General features: G+C 41.8%; 1 protein-coding gene and 1 non-coding gene across 4 annotated transcripts in view; both read left to right on the top strand.

The window, feature by feature from the left end:
* Positions 1-4,067: 4,067 nt before the first annotated feature.
* Positions 4,068-12,559, top strand: part of TOMM20 (translocase of outer mitochondrial membrane 20) — a 35,387-nt gene continuing 26,895 nt past the window's right edge. Inside the window, exons 1-3 of one of the 3 annotated variants that reach the window (XM_049644983.1) lie at positions 4,068-4,352; positions 9,561-9,607; positions 12,379-12,460. In XM_049644983.1, the coding sequence (XP_049500940.1) occupies positions 4,232-4,352; positions 9,561-9,607; positions 12,379-12,460 (250 nt within the window). In that variant the 5' untranslated portion in view covers positions 4,068-4,231. The remainder of the gene's footprint in view (positions 4,353-9,560; positions 9,608-12,378; positions 12,461-12,559) is intronic. The other 2 variants (XM_049644985.1, XM_049644984.1) reach the window with 2 other exon arrangements.
* On the top strand, positions 4,774-4,908 carry LOC125933578 (small nucleolar RNA SNORA14). The gene has a single exon (XR_007461006.1). It is a non-coding gene; the product is annotated as a small nucleolar RNA SNORA14 (small nucleolar RNA).

A 12,559-nucleotide genomic window follows, 5' to 3' on the forward strand; every position in this document is an offset into this window, starting at 1 on the left:
ATACTTGATCATCTTGAGCATTTTTGCATATTTCACCAGTTAAAGTTGTATAAAGATGCATCTCCTATACTGGGGCACCTGGGTGGCTCAGTCGGTTGAGCATCTGACTTCAGCTCAGGTCATAATCTCACAGTGTGTGGGTTCGAGCCCTGCGTTGGGCTCTGTGCTGGCGGCCTGGAGCCTACTTCGGATTCTGTGTCTCCCTGTCTCTCTCTGCTCCTCCCCTGCTTGCACTCTGTCTCTCTCTCTCTCTCTCTCTCTCTCTCTCAAAAATAAACAAACATTAAAAAAATTAAAAAGAAAAAAAGATGCATCACCTATAGACCAGATAGAACTATCGCTGTAGATGTAAACTATAGCATATATTTTTATGGTGTGTATCTTATAGTGTATATTGGTGTTTATTATGTAAAATTCAGTGTATACATAAATACATAATTTTAGTCTTTAACACGGGGTGCTCCTTTTGGTCTTTAGGTTTTTGTGTAAAGAGCCATGGACTGCAGTGTAAGGGCATCTGGTTCTTGACCCACCTCTCTGTATGACCTTGGACAAGCCTCTCAGCCTCTTTACCTAAACATCTTGATGGATGAAATAAGGGGCTTTAACTTTACTCTGTGACCAGTACATAGATGGATATATTTAACTGACATGAAAGTTTCACGTGACATTACTGGTCGTTACTATACATGTCATTTTCTGATATTTCAAATTCTATTTTTTTAAAAACACCAGTTGTGGGATGCCCGGGTGACTCAGTCAGTTAAGCATCATCTGACTTTGGCCCAGGTCACAATCTCCCGGTTTCCTGAGTTCCAGCCCCCTGTCGGGCTCTGTGCTGACAGCTCAGAGCCTGGAGCCTGCTTTGTATTCTGTGTCTTCCTCTCTCTCTGCCCCTGTCCTACTCATGCTCTCTCTCTCTGTCTCTCAAAAATAAATAAACATTAAAAAAAAATTAAAAACACCAGTTATGATCCACTAAGGGTATTCCACAACCCGCTAATGATCTCACTCACAAACAAGTGCATAGGGGATTCCAGGCTGTTTCTATTCTATGCTTGCATTTTACAACAGGTGTTTTCGAATGTAGAATGGTTAAGGAATAAAGCACAGATGTTGCTCTAACTGTACTTTGTATAAACATGTTGCCTGGTGTATTGAACCTCATAGTAGTGACCTGAACATTTACACCATGTTTACTATGCACAACACAGGGATAGCTCTTTGTTCATTCAGGAGTCATAATCTAATGGCCGTGTAGTCTGTTCAAGTTTTCAAGAGAGGAAAGTTCTAGGCCTCATGTCATCTGTGTGGCCTTGGACGAGTCTTTTCTGTTCCAACACGTCTGAGGCTCAGGATATACCTCTTAACAGCTGAGGTTCACTGGCAAATTTTGGAACAGGAAAAATCAGAACGTATGTGTGCAGCACATAAGGAAAAGCTTTTTGTGTTATTCTCTTGTGTGTAAATCTCAATTACTATCTTTGGTGCATAATGCATCTCCATACCCTTCCCTCTCTGCCCAAGTCCAGGTAATGCATACATAACTTTGGTCCTATTTCCGGTCTTGCATTGGGTATCAAATTCATCATCACTTAAGCAAAAGGGCTTTCCTGAATTCCTAAGCTAGGTTAGGGGCTCTAGCCCTAACCTTGCATAAGTACCCTTACAATAACTTCTGACACCAACGACCCAGAGTTAGGCCAAACTTCGTAGGTTGAGCACAGTCTCCCACAAGACTGCCTTCAGACAGCAGACAAAAGTTGGGGGGCGGGGGTTGTGTCTCCAGATCACTCTCTTATGACCAGCTTGCTACTAGTTTGGGGGTTCCCACTACCACCTCACATTCAATAATTGGCTATAAGGACTGAACTCAGGAACATGGTATACTTAATTTTTAAAAATTTTATTTATTTAATCTCTACACCCAATATGGGGCTGGAACTCACAAGCGGAAGATCAAGAGTCCTATGCACCTCTGACTGAGCCAGTAAGGCACCCCATTATGATTACCGTTTTATTATAGCAGAAAGAAAGAAAGAAAGAAAGAAAGAAAGAAAGAAAGAAAAGAAAGAAAAAGGAAAGAAAGAAAAAGGAAAGAAAAAGAAAGAAGAAAGAAAAAGAAAGAAAGAAAGGAAGGAAGGAAGAAAGAAAAAGAAAATACAAACAAACTGGCCAAAGGGAAAGATGCACAGGGAGAGGTCTGGGAGAGTCCCACAGATGAAGCTTCTGTTGTCCCCTCCCTATGGAGTCAGAACACCTCACCCTCCTAGCACATGGCACATTGGTGTAGAATTACACAGTGTATTGTCAACATGGGAGGCTCATCTGCTTCTGGGTCCTGAGTATTTATTTGGGTTTCATTATGTAGGCCATTTCAATCTCCAGCTCGCCTCTGCTCCAAACCCCCGACCTTCCCAGAGGTAGGGGTGGTATTACCTGGATCAAAGCCTCAACCCTCTAACCACATGGTTGGTCTTCCTGGCCTGGCTAGCCCCCATCAGAGTGGACTCCTTAGCATAAACCGCCAGGGCTCACCTTGAGTAAGAGACATCGCTGTCACTCCCAGGGTTCAAGAGGCTCCCTTTCTATGACTGGGGACAGAGGCAGCCACATTCTTATGACACAACCCTGAAGGTCCCTTCTCTCTTCTACCCCTCTCAATTTATAGTTATTTAATGTCTTCCTAACCAAGGTTTTGTCTCTTTAAACTACTATATATAATGTTTCCAGTGATTGTAAGACAACTCATGTTTTCAATTTTCTTTCACCTTTTTTTAGATCAATTCCTTTTTCTTTGAAAATTTTTATCACACAAAATAATGTTCTGAATATACACTATTTAGTTTTGTAAGTTTCTTCCAGTATGTTTACATAGTATATAAACATTAGGCAAATAATACTGGACCATTTCACTATGCTCAAAATTTAAATTTTCATTCATCCCTAAAATTTTATGAACATCCCATGTATTACTTTATTTCTAATCCTGAGTGTGTGGCTACTTAGCATCCCATGTTATTTCATTTTTTTAACTTGTTTTATTTTTTTAAATTTACATCCAAATTAGCATACAGTGCAACAATGATTTCAGGAGTAGTTTCCTTAGTGCCCCTTACCCATTTAGCCCATCCCCCCTCCCACAACCCCTCCCATAACCCTCAGTTTTCTCGCCCTCCCTGTTTTTATATTATTTTTGTTTCCCTTCCCTTATGTTCATCTGTTTTGTCTCTTAAAGTCCTCATGAGTGAAGTCATATGATTTGTCTTTCTCTAATTTCACTTAGCATAATACCCTCCAGTTCCATCCGTGTAGTTGCAAATGTCAAGATTGCATTCTTTTTCGACTTCATTGTCTATACCACACCTTCTTTATCCATTCATCCATCAATGGACCTTTGGGCTCTTTCCATACTTTGGCTATTGCTGATAGTGCTGCTATAAACATCGGGGTGCCTGTGTCCCTTGGAAACAGCACACCTGTATCCCTTGGATAAATCCCTAGCAGTGCAATTGCTGGGGTCATAGGGTAGTTCTATTTTTAGAGGAACCTCCATAATGCCTTCCAGAGTGGCTGCACCAGCTTGCATTCCCATCTTTCATCTTTTTTATTCATTATGTTTTTCCAGGAACCAGCGAAATTTTCTTCCAAATTTTCTTACAAGGTTGTATTGTAATATTCTTTCAACACTGAATCACTAGATTATGTTGCTCGCTGTACAGCATATTGTGACAACTTGAAAAGCAAGTTCAGTTCAATTCAAACGAGTCACAGGTTGTCTATATTACACAACAGTAACACGAAGCATTTGTCACCACTCCCTTCCATCTTTGGCACAAGCAAAGAAGTCAGCTACAGTCTTTTGAGTATGTGACTGACGGCCACGCGCCGCCTTCGCGACGTCACGCTCAGCGGCTCTACCGGAAGTGCGAGGTCACTCGCAAAACGCTGACACCACCGCACACCCTGCCCGGAGGCGCCTAGGCGACTGCGTTTAGGCCCCCTGCGCAGGCGCAGAAGCGGCTCCGGCGCTGCTCTTCAGGCACTGCCGCGGACACGCCCGAGGGCCTCGCACGGCTGGGGCCGGAAGTGCGTGCTCTCGGCCTTTCCGCGTCCCTCGCGGCGAGCGACAGGTCGCAGCGGCGCGGTCCGCTGTGAGGGTTCTCGGCCAACTGCTTCTACGCGGGGCCCGACGCCGCGACGCTCGCTCCTGCTCCTCGGTCGAGAGAAGATGGTGGGCCGGAACAGCGCCATCGCCGCCGGTGTCTGCGGGGCTCTTTTTATCGGGTATTGCATTTACTTCGACCGCAAGAGACGAAGTGACCCCAACTTCAAGAACAGGCTTCGAGAACGTGAGTGGGTCCCCTCGGCACGGGGCCTGCAGCCTCTCCCCGCCTCCGCCTGCTTGCTCCTCGCTGCCGCGCGCGGGGGTGTGGGGGGTGTCGGGGGGGCGGGGGGCGTCGGGGGTGCAGGGCGGCCGCGGGCCTCCCAGGCGGAAAAAGGCGGCGGCGCCGGCTGCGCGCTCCCGGTGCCGCTTTCTGCCTCTGGGGCCCCGCATGATTGCCTCCATTTTGGAGGGACGATTTTTCCCATTTTGTCTTCCCCCAAACATTTGTCGTATGAATGCACTCTGGTTTGTGTTATGATTTGGGGGGGGGGGCTCCTTTTGCAGTTCACCTGTTTAAACCTCTGTTCATAGCTCGAGAGTCGTGTGATTTGTATTTTGCGAAATTGTGCTTGAAACTTGGCTCCGCAAATGCACCCGTATCGCTGCTGCATTCTTAAACCCTCTTGGTAGCTTTCCTGAAAATGCTTCCAAGATATGAGTGAATGCTATAGAAATTGCAGGGGAGTCCAAAGGGCTGCGCTTCTCCTGTGGCTCAGTCTTATTTCATACCTGCGACATCTTTTACGAGACATTTCCAACGAGGGAGGTCGTGCCACCAAAACCTTTGCGATCTTTGAATTCCGGAGGCCTCCAAGAGCAAATTTGTAGCAATAAGAAATATTTTTGTAACTTTTCTGGGCTGTTCAGTCAAAACGCTTTCTAAAAATTAAAGCCCAGAATGTAGGAATAAATGATTCGTCTATTTCACACTTACTGTTTGATTAAGCTGTAGCAGGTTGTCTCAGGTGTTCAGTGCCCCACGTGGCTAGTGACCTGCCCTCTTGGGGCTAGAAGATGATCTTGTACCATTTACAATAGGACACCTAATTCCAGCTGTCTTCTGTTTTAGGAGGGAAGGGATACAGAGAATTTATTTTATTTACAGTTAGATAGATGGGGAGGGTGCCATTTTGGATTCAGAAACTCAGTTTTCCAGGCCCAGGTTAGTCACATCAGCTGCATAATTTGGGCTCTCCGAATCTTAATTTTCTTAGTTGGTAAAAATCAGGTGATGCCACCTGCCTCTGGTTGTTCTTGTGAAGATTGAGATGTTTGAAGTGCCCACCATCATTCCTGACCTAGAGAAAGCCCCTCTGCAAAGGCTGGCTGTAAACATTAACTAGAAATTCAGATTATTTTCTTGTAGTTTCCATTTCAGTAATAGTTGGAGGCATGGTGGTGGTGGTATGGCTACAGAGCTCTATAAAGAGTAGGTTAATCCTTTCTTACTTTGGAAACACTGCAATCCTATTAGAAACCTTGAGAAAACTAACTTTTGGCCGAAGAAATCATAAAAGCCGTCCTTTTAGACAAGTTGAGAGATTATTTTCATAATCCCTTTTGCATCATCTTCAATCTACAATTTTTTTTCTAGCATTAGCAATGGTCTACACTGATCTCAGTGGTCAGTTGAATTATTAGCTGAGTAACCTTGGGCAACCGACTTAAAGCTTTAGTTTCCCTCTTCTGTAAAATGTTATAATACATACGGAGTTTAGTACAGTCCCTGGCACATGGTAACTGATAGATGCTAAAGATTGTTTATGAATGTAATTATTATTTGACATTTTCTTTAGGAAGTAAAACTTATATTCAGAGTAATTCTACAATCTGTAAGTTCCTGTTTTACGTGTATTTTTAAAAGTAGATACGGGGCGCCTGGGTGGCTCAGTCGGTTAAGCGGCCGACTTCCCGCTCAGGTCATGATTTCATGGTCCGTGAGTTCGAGCCCCGCGTCGGGCTCTGTGCTGACAGCTCAGAGCCTGTAGCCTGTTTCAGATTCTTTGTCTCCCTCTCTCTGACCCTCCCCCGTTCATGTTCTGTCTCTCTGTCTCAAAAATAAATAAACGTTAAAAAAAAATTAAAAAAAAAAGTAGATAAAGTCTCTTTTAACTTGTTAGGTTTACACAGTAGCATTTGGGACTAATTTTCTAGTAAATACTGAGTCAAGGGCTGAATTTGCTTGCTGAATGTGTAACTCCCATGATTTTTCAGGCCCTTACCATCTTTCCCTTTATCGTAGAGATAGTATTATGTACTGATAAGGTGACAATTAAATTGTCTCAAGAAACTAAAGCTAGAATCTTACCGGTAGAAATTTAAAGGAACTAAACCGTCTTAAAATTGGTAATTCTATCAGTCAGACATTCAACGAAGATCACTCCTCTTCATCCTATTAAAAAAAAAGCAACTATTAAGATTGGATAGTAATGGAAAACAAGTTCTTAACTACTGGGTTTCATTATTTTTGTCATTTTTCATAAATTCTGGCTTAGCAAACTGTACGTACCTGTTTATTCCACAAACTTGCCTTGTTCATTTCTGAGGTACCTTTTATTTTTTTATGGGAATGTCTTCACGTCTGTTAGAAGGTAGAGGAGGGACAGTAGAGTTGTTCTGCAAACTGAGAAGGCACTTTGAAACTGGAAAATCAGGCAGGTGACCCCATGGGTTTACAGTTTTATTCAGCATAATTTAATGGGGGTGGGGGGAGTCAGATGGTGATCCGGCTGCAGATTTTCCCCCGCAAAGTCCAGACCTTCGTCCGCAGATTTTATAGTGAAGAGACTAGCAGAAGGGCATTGTTGCAAGATCGAAGGGTTCGCATGCATCTCAAAGCATTTGCATTGACCTAAATGACAGCAAACCTTTAATTATATATTGTGGCACTACGTGTGTGTCAGGAAGGAGAAAGACTATGTTCTCTCTCTCAGATTCGTGGGGGGCCAAGAAAAAGCCTTCCCCAGTCCTCACCTTGGGCCTTTCTGAGGCACGTGCATTAATCTCCAAGGGTCCAGGAACACACAGTCCCAGGAGAGGTCATCCAGTGAGCTTGAACAAGACGGAAGGCCAAAGATGGAGTCCGTATTGTCGCCACTCTTAACGACTTCTCGGCAGCACATAGAGGCAATACAGAGTAATGTTTGAGTACACACGTCCTGAAATTCAGCTGCTTGCTTTTCAATTGCCCCTCCGCCAGTTATTAGTTGGGACCTTGGTAAATTTTCTCAAGTGGAAATGCTAATCATACCTGTCTTAGTGTTCCTGTGAGGAGTAAGTAAGCCAGGTGATACTTAGAATAGTGTCTGGCGTGTGGCATCTAAAACTTACTGAGTGCTTACCCTTCACATCTGAGTGTTCCTTTGTCTTCATGTCTGGCTCTTCTGTGCAGTCTTCCACTCCTCTTCTGGCCGTGGCAGTCTCCTTCCAGCACTGGTGATGTTTAGTAATTACTTGGTATAGTATGGTATTCATTATTTTCTGCCTAAAGACAGACAAACGGGGGACGGCTGGGTGGCTCAGCAGGGGTGGCTCGGTGGGTTAAGGGTCCCACTCTTGATTTTGGCTTAGGTCGTGATCTCACACTTCCTTGAGATCTGAGCCCTGCCTGACAAGGGGGAGCCTGCTTGGGATCCTCCCTTCTTCTTCCCCCTCCCCCGTTTGTGTGTGCGCATGTGTGTACTCTCTCTCTCTCAAAATGAATAAACATTTAAAAAAAAAGAAAAATGGGCTGTCTTCACTTGATCTTAGCCAAAAGGCCAGGAGGCGATGGACTGTCTTCAAATTTACATACAAGATCAGCTTATTTAACCTATATTGTTTGGTTGAAACTGCTAGAATTGTATTTAAGTCTTAGAGTTGTAGCACTTTAGGTACACTGGGGGCTAGAGTTGGCGAGAGCTGCTGGTGTGGTTAAACCCAGTTTGTAAGGGGAGATAAGAAATTTCCTGGACCACGGTAAATTAACCCATCTCCCTGCAGTTAGGCAAACTGGTCACTACCTCTTCAGTCATGCACTGATTAGACTTGGATTTATAGAACACTAAGGTTTTCAGAGGACGTTTGCTTGTCCTTTATGGCTTTTGTTCCTCGTAGTAGTAAGATTGAACATGCCTTATCTTTGCAGAGTTAAGAGATTTATTTGCCAAAGATCACCCACATAATAAGCATTTGAGTCTTACCTTTCTTAGCTCTGCCACAGTCTCCGTGTTACCGGTAGTTTTAACGATTAGTAATGCAGCATGGCACAACTCCTCGTGTGGCACGTGATAAACCGGGCACAGTTAAGAAATATTTTACTTGCATTAACTCATTTAATCTTCAAAAGAACGCTGTGAAGCATGTACTGTTCTAGACCAGTTTTACATCCGGAGAAAGTGGGGGACGGGTTCCTGTAACTTGTCCTGGGTCACACTAGTAGCGAGAAGAGCTGGGGTAGAAACACAGCTAGTGCTTCCTCTGTGCTGACACTCCTTCATGTGGAGCATATAATTAAATAGCAATTTAAAATACCGTTGGTGTCCTTTATTGATTTGGCTTAAGGGTTGACTAATTGATGATTAAGATTTTAAACATCACTTGCTTCTGAGATAGGTAGTATTGCCTTTTCATATCAAAAACAAGACAAAGAAACAAAACAACTTCCAGAGTGTAGGCAGAAGTTTTTTTTCTTTTAATTTTTTTCCAATGTTTAATTTTGAGAAAGAGACAGAGTGTGAGCATGGGAGGGGAGGGCGGGGGGAGACGCAGAATCTGAAGCAGGTCCCGGGATCTGAGCTGTAGGCACAGAGCCCCACAGGGGGCTTGAACTCATGAACTGTGAGATCTTGACCTGAGCTAAAGTCAGACGCTTCACTGACAGCCACCCAGGCTCCCCAGCAGTGGTTTTTTTCCTTAACCAGCCAGCAATAGTTAAGAATTTTGCAGTGCATTTCTGAACACTGTCTTCTTACCCCCTCTTTTTTCCCATTTAGGAATGTCAGATTTCAGCATGCAGTAAAGATTAAATCTGTTATATTTCAGTTATAATACTTTCTAACAGCAGTGGCTTAATTCTTGCTTGTGTTTCATGTCCTGTATAGACTGGGGTGGGGGGGGGGCGGCTTGCTCTGCTTGTGATATTTAATTAATCAGCTCTTAGAACTGTCTTGAAAATTGCTGATCTTGGTGCCCCAGAGGGAAGGAAAAAGCTCTTGCTCAGAAATGTCACATTGTCCATAGCTCATTGACCAGAACTATTTATAAGACCTTGACAAATCACAAGGAGACAGGAGAATAGGAGAGCCCTACTCAGGGATGTTTCGCAAATAGCATATATGACTGTCACAGCAGTTTGACTTCTTTTGATTCCCATTTTAATGACGATAACGTGAAAATATTCCATGTCTTGCAGGAAGAAAGAAACAAAAGCTTGCCAAGGAGAGAGCTGGACTTTCCAAGGTAATACTTAATCTGTTTTTTTGTTTAGGTTGTAGAATATACTTCATACCTCACTTGAAATGTGTATTTTGAGAAAGCTAGTTGATAACAGGCATTGATTTTTTTATTTTAAAATACAGTTTGTTGTTTCTCGGAATAGTTAAGTCAGTTCAACTGCAGATTATCCAGTCCATCGTTATTTCCTCCCTGTTGGCCCTAACCGCAGACAGTTTATTACATGAGCAATACTTAAGGGGCAATAAGATGATACTCTGCAGAAAACAATTCTACCAAAAGGTTCAAACTTTCTCACTCAGCTGCTTCAGAATAATACAATACAACATTAATTATTAATTTTCCTTTGTTCAGCTTCCTTTAAAAGAACCACATGCTATTTGTTTCAGAAGTTATATAGGATTATTCATACCCTCTGATCCAGAATCCCACCGTGTGGCACATTTTTACCTTGATGTAATATGTACATATAGATATAAATCTTTCTACTTTTTTCTTTTCATAGATCCTGTGTTCATGATTATTTTTAATGACTACATAGGTTTCTCTGCTTGATAAAAAAATGTTCTGTGACATGTGTAAGTCAAGTAAGTAAATGTTAGTCGTTGCACATATACCTCATATACCTTTTCTTTTTTATTAGAATTAGTTCCATTGCTTGGATTCCCGGGACTTGGACTACTGGATCAGTAGTGGTTCTTTTTAAAGCAAGTTGGAAAAAAAGAAAAAGAAAAGAAAAAAAATACCAAGTTGGAACAAGGAAAAATGAAATCCATAAATGTTATATTTTGTTGTTGTGATACAATTGAGTAATCACAACATAGCTAAAAGACTGGACATGTTGGGACGCCTGGGTGGCGCAGTCGGTTAAGCGTCCGACTTCAGCCAGGTCACGATCTCGCGGTCCGTGAGTTCGAGCCCCGCGTCAGGCTCTGGGCTGATGGCTCGGAGCCTGGAGCATGTTTCCGATTCTGTGTCTCCCTCTCTCTCTGCCCCTCCCCCGTTCATGCTCTGTCTCTCTCTGTCCCAAAAATAAAAAAAAATAAAAAAAAAAAAAAAAAAAAAAAAAAAAAAAAAAAAAAAAAAAAAAACGTTGAAAAAAAAGAAAAAAGAAAAAAAAAAAAAAAGACTGGACATGATGATGATGATAGGGAAGTGAAACTGAGAGGTGGCCACTTTGTTCCATTATGTCCAGACTCCCTTTCTGAAATACGTAGTATGTTCATGATATTTCAGTAACCTTTTTTGTCTCGACATGAGAAAGTAGGTATAGACACATGCACCCTGTGTATTTTCAGATTCAGGTGTAATCACATTCTTGCCTGTGTTGGGCTGGTTGATGAAAGATGCCTCTACTTTCAGAAATTTAAATTTTTTATGTGTTTGTTGGTAATGAGAATGTATAGAAGTCAGGAATCAAAAACTCCCAGTAATAGAAGTCTAGGTTTTTAAATAAAATAGCCCTTTTTTTTTTTTTTTTTTTTAAGGTTTATTTATTTTGAGAAAGAGCATGAGCACGGGAGGGTCAGAGAGGGAGAGAATCCTAAGCAGGCTCTGTGCTGTCAGTTCAAGGCCTGATGCGGGGCTTGAACTCATGAATCGTGAAATAATGACCTGAGCCAAAGTTAAGAGTCAGAGGCTTAACTGAGCCACCCAGGTGCCCCAAAACAGGACTTTTTATTTTTATTTTTTTATTTTATTTAAAAAAAAAATTTTTTTTTTAACGTTTATTTATTTTTGAGACAGAGACAGAGCATGAACAGGGGAGGGCAGAGAGAGAGGGAGACACAGAATCTGAAACAGGCTCCAGGCTCTGAGTGGTCAGCACAGAGCCTGACGCGGGGCTCAAACTCACAGACTGTGAGATCATGACCTGAGCCGAAGTCAGATGCTTAACCGACCAAGCCACCCAGGCACCCCAAAACAGGACTTTTTAATAATAGGTTTACATTTTTTGAAAAGACAAGTCCTGGGGCACCTGGGTGGCTCATTCAGTTAAGCAGTCAACTCTTGGTTTTGGCTCAGGTCAGGGTTTGTTGGTTTGAGCCCCATGTGGGGCTCTGTGCTGACAGTGCGGAGCCTACTTGAAATTCTCTCTCTGCTCCTCTGTCCCTCAAAATAAACAAACTTAAAAAAAAAATAATAAAGAGGTAAGTCCTATAGTTAGTGGCATTATGTATTACCGTAGTCTGATAATATGTAACAAACTACAAAACCAAAAACTTAAGTAAAGCTTAACAGTTTGTATTAGACAAATTAGACAAAAGCTTAACAGTTTGTATTAGACAAATTAGGAGTAGCTCAGATGTCCAACAAACAGATTGTGATTATGCAATCCTGTATTTCTCCATGGAATAGTCTCCTACCATTTACATGTAATCTTTTAGATGCATGTAAAATCTATTCAAAGTAATGGATCAGAGGAACAGTTGGTTATAGTTATATAAAAATGTATAATAATGGGGATCAAAATAGTGTAAATAGTAAATTGCATATTTTATGGTATAGATAATTGTACTCTTCATTTTTTAAGTTTGATGCACAGCTTTCTAAGAACTGTTCTAATTTCAGTTTAATCAGTAAGTTTTTTTTTTGCATTCATTTAAATGTAGATACTAAACTAATGCTTGTGAGTATTGAAGAGTAAATTTATCATTTTTTATAATGAGCTCTTCAGTTTTTTGTTCTTTTGTTTTTAGTGCAATGATTTTCTGTGTATTGGTTATATTCCCAGCGTAATTTTGGTATCATGTATTAAATATTCTGTTTCCAAACAGTTACCTGACCTTAAAGATGCAGAAGCTGTTCAGAAATTCTTCCTTGAAGAAATACAGCTTGGTGAAGAGTTGCTAGCCCAAGGTAATAATCATTAAAAGACTAGGAAATTAGAATTCCTCACACTAATACAAATTTGTGGTGGTAAGGGACTTTTGTGTGTGTAGTACAGCAGCTGTTAAG

The sequence above is a fragment of the Panthera uncia genome, chromosome D2 (genome assembly GCF_023721935.1).
Source record: "Panthera uncia isolate 11264 chromosome D2, Puncia_PCG_1.0, whole genome shotgun sequence".
NCBI lineage: Eukaryota > Metazoa > Chordata > Mammalia > Carnivora > Felidae > Panthera > Panthera uncia.